This window comes from Poecilia reticulata, linkage group LG7 (genome assembly GCF_000633615.1).
Source record: "Poecilia reticulata strain Guanapo linkage group LG7, Guppy_female_1.0+MT, whole genome shotgun sequence".
NCBI classification, from domain to species: domain Eukaryota; kingdom Metazoa; phylum Chordata; class Actinopteri; order Cyprinodontiformes; family Poeciliidae; genus Poecilia; species Poecilia reticulata.
In genome coordinates this window covers 31,065,400-31,069,118 of record NC_024337.1, presented here as the reverse complement: position 1 = coordinate 31,069,118, position 3,719 = coordinate 31,065,400, and the positions used below count along the sequence as shown (strand labels likewise).

Here is a 3,719-nt window from a genome sequence, read left to right as displayed (position 1 = left end):
GAAGTGAGAGCTCTGAGCAACGTAAGTAATGACCCAGCCGGAACACAGTGGCTAAATAATAAAATATAATTTAACGAAGCTTCGAGGCAGGTAAATTTTCCTCGAAGAATTTTAATAATAGAGGTACTCGAATCACTCGAGGAATAGTTTCAGCCCTAATACAAACATAAACAAGCATGAACACAAATGAAACCTCAAATATCGTTAATAACTTAAACTAATATAGGAGTCTGTTTCTTTTATTTTTCTCACTTTCATTCTGTTTCTCTTGTACTTTTTGCCGTTAAAGTCACTCCATATATGAAATCCATGACCCTGCCACTCTGTGTCACTCTGTCACTGTGTTGTGCACAGCATTGATTGTGTTCGTGTGATCAGAACGGGTTTGCTATTCCCCTGAGTGGCACCAGAACCTGCTGCGCAAACTCTGACTTGTTTCTATCTTATTTGTGCAGCAGCAGCAGCATCTTGCTCTGCTTCAGTCCCACCTCTGTGCCACAATCCTTTGAGCATTGATGTGGCGCAAAGTACACTGACATGAAATTATGCAGAAAAACCCAAGGAAAACAAAAGTATACTTTATTGTACTAAATGTTAACATAGTTTAGCATACTTTGATGTACTTAAACTGCACTATTTTGGAACCATTTTTTTGTGCTTAGTATATTTTAGTAGTATTTAAATAGTATTAAATTACAACTAATATTATATTTTAGCATACTACACATATTCTTTTGGAACAACTTCAAGTTGTACTTAGTGTACTTAAAGTATACTTTTTAAATATAATGTTTCAGAGCATTATTATATTTTGATATAATTATCATATTTTTAGTGTAATAATTCTGTCATAGAATTATATTAAAAATATATATTTAATATACTTCAAATATATTTTAAATATACTTTTAATATATTAGTAATGTATTTGAATTACACTTAATTTTGATTTCCTGCTATTGATAATAAACTACAATTTTAATTACTCATGACAGTCTTTATTCCTACGTATCTATTTTGTACATGACATGCATAACTACACTGCAGTACTTACATTGTTTTAGGCTAMAATTACATGGAAAGATTAATTATACAAGATGTTCAAGGTAATTCAAATATTTTGTTTTATTTCCAACATTTTAAAATTGTCCAATTTTACTCACAACTATATAAACTTTACATAAATTATCAGTTTACACATCAAAAGTGAACACATGAACATGAAAATTTAAGTGTGACAATAAAACATGAAAGTGAGGATCAACGACAGAACATTCCCGTTCACTGTACCTTACAGGAACCTACAAAAAAGAGCAATAGAGCAATTAAACAGAGAAAACATTTGTATTTAAAGAGAACAGAAAAATGGCAAATAAAAAAATAATACTTACAATTTTAAGACGTTTTGTACTCGCCATGTATGTAACATAATAAGAACTGATGATGATTGGGACCGGATGCCTGGGGAGGAAAAACATTTCTGGGTGTCTTCTTTGCCTGTTTATGTTAGAAGTAGAAAAAAAGTCAGCAATGTCATAGAATCAGTTGATGTTGGGAACAACTATGAAGCTGTTTTAAGTGTGGACTTAAGGAGACAAACTACCTTAAAATCTTTCCATCCATGATCTGAACACACTGATCCTTGCAGAGTGGTGAGGGGGGCTGTCCAGAGTTCACCCTGGACAGGTCACCAGTCCATCACAGGGCCCTGAAAGCCAACAACAAATAAAACAAAAGTAAGATAAATGTTAGATTAACAAGAAGAGAACATTTCTGTCCAGTTACCTTTAAATCAAATCATGTTTATTAAGCACTTAGTGTTGGTAACACAGCAGTTTTTGTTGTTGAAAATGTAGCTAGCTCCTCATTGAAAAAACAAACTTACATCATGAAGATGATGTGGAGGTTCATCCTCAGAGCTGGTTGGTGATCTGATGGAGTCAGARCTTCTTCTGAGACAGAAAGTCTTTAGGGTTTCTAACACCTGATTTCTCTGGCTTCCTCTTTCATCTTCATTTGCTTAGTTAGACTGCAAATATATGTTGAAGATAAAATCATTGATGAAGGAGTTAGAACAACAACCACCTCACAATATCAAAGTCTCTTTGTCTTATGGAGCTTAATTAAAACCAGGTTAGTTTATGAATTAAAGTATAAGTCGCAACAAACATCCTCCATGCAGTTATAACATGAAGCTGAATGATTGCGATTGTAATAATCATACACGTCACAATAAAATTGATAAAGTATTTAAGAAACCAACATAAGTTATATATCTTTACTGCACTGTATATGATTAAATGAAGATAATTAATAAGCAAACTTACCACCAGCTAGCAACACTTAGCAGCCTTCGTCCCTCTGGGCTCCTTTTGTGACACACATTTCATTTCCAGCCGTTGTTGTCTCGTTGTGTTGTCGTCTAACTCGGATTAGGACGTCACCAGCTTGAATTTACCAAAATTAGTAACTATTGTCAAGGCCCTCTCTACTTTTAAAGCAATATTATGCGAGTAAAAATGGCGAATTTGAACAGCGTCTCATATCTTCCATGCGTTCAAGTTTTTTCTTCGCTTTGTGGCGTTGTTTAAAGATATAAAAGTGTGCAATACCGCCACCATCTGGTCTGGAGTGTGAACTGGAGCTAATGCCATTTATAAGGTTTTACATCACACATCTGAAAATTGATTGGGTACTTTCTTAAAAATTACATCATCATTATAATTTTTTTTATTGTATTCAATTTTAATAAATAGTAAAAGATTGTCAAGGCACTTAAAAATTCATACATATTCATATTTTGTTCACTTAAAGTATACTTTTATTTAATATATTAAAAGTGGGGCTGCATAGTGGCGCAGTTGGTAGAGCTGTTGCCTTGCAGCAAGAATGTTCTGGGTTCGATTCCCGGCCCCGGTCTCTCTGCATGGAGCTTGCATGTTCTCCCTGTACTCTGGTTTCCTCCCACAGTCCAAAAACGTGACTGTCAGGTTAACTGGCATCTCCAAATTGCCCCTAGGTGTGAGTGTGTGTGCGCATGGTTGTGTGTCCTGTGTGTCTCTGGGTTGCCCTGCGACAGACCGGCGACCTGCCCAGGGTGACCTGTCCAGGGTGACCCCGCCTCTCACCCGGCACGCCAGCTGGAGAGGCACCAGCACCCCTCCCGACCCCACTGAGAGACAACGGTTTAAAGAAAATGGAGGGATGGATATTAAAAGTGTATTTTGGTACAATTATGTTTATGTATGTTTAAAGTTCAAATTTCGAAATTGGTACGAGTGTATTTTTAGTATACTTCAGATATCCTTATAGATACTACACTTAATATTTAGTATACTTAAAGTGTACTTTCACAAATTTAAGTATGTTTGAAGTATACTGAAGTATACTTTTTTTTCACCTGGGTATCCAAGATCCATCGAAGAGTCGCATCACTGCCCCTGCACTGGAACATCATCAAGACTGCAGAAGCTTTCTAATTGTTTCCAAAAAAGGCAAAACACAGAGCAGCCAGCATCAAATCCAAAGGAATCATAGATCTCTGTGACAGGATATGTTGAGACACAAATCTGGAGAAGGATCCAGAACCTGCCCTCTTTTTAACATAAGTGGACTGAAGCTGGTTTTTAGCCTTCAGGATGGCCGACTGCTCTTGTCCTCTGCCACGGAGCCCTTCAGGCATGACAGATCCCACTTCTGACACCAAGAATGTGGTGGAA

General features: G+C 36.3%; 1 protein-coding gene across 1 annotated transcript in view; it reads left to right on the top strand.

The window, feature by feature from the left end:
* Positions 1-3,638: 3,638 nt before the first annotated feature.
* LOC103468091 (galactose-specific lectin nattectin-like) overlaps positions 3,639-3,719 on the top strand; it is a 3,916-nt gene continuing 3,835 nt past the window's right edge. The window contains exon 1 of the mRNA XM_017305660.1: positions 3,639-3,713. Within this exon, the coding sequence (XP_017161149.1) occupies positions 3,639-3,713 (75 nt within the window). The remainder of the gene's footprint in view (positions 3,714-3,719) is intronic.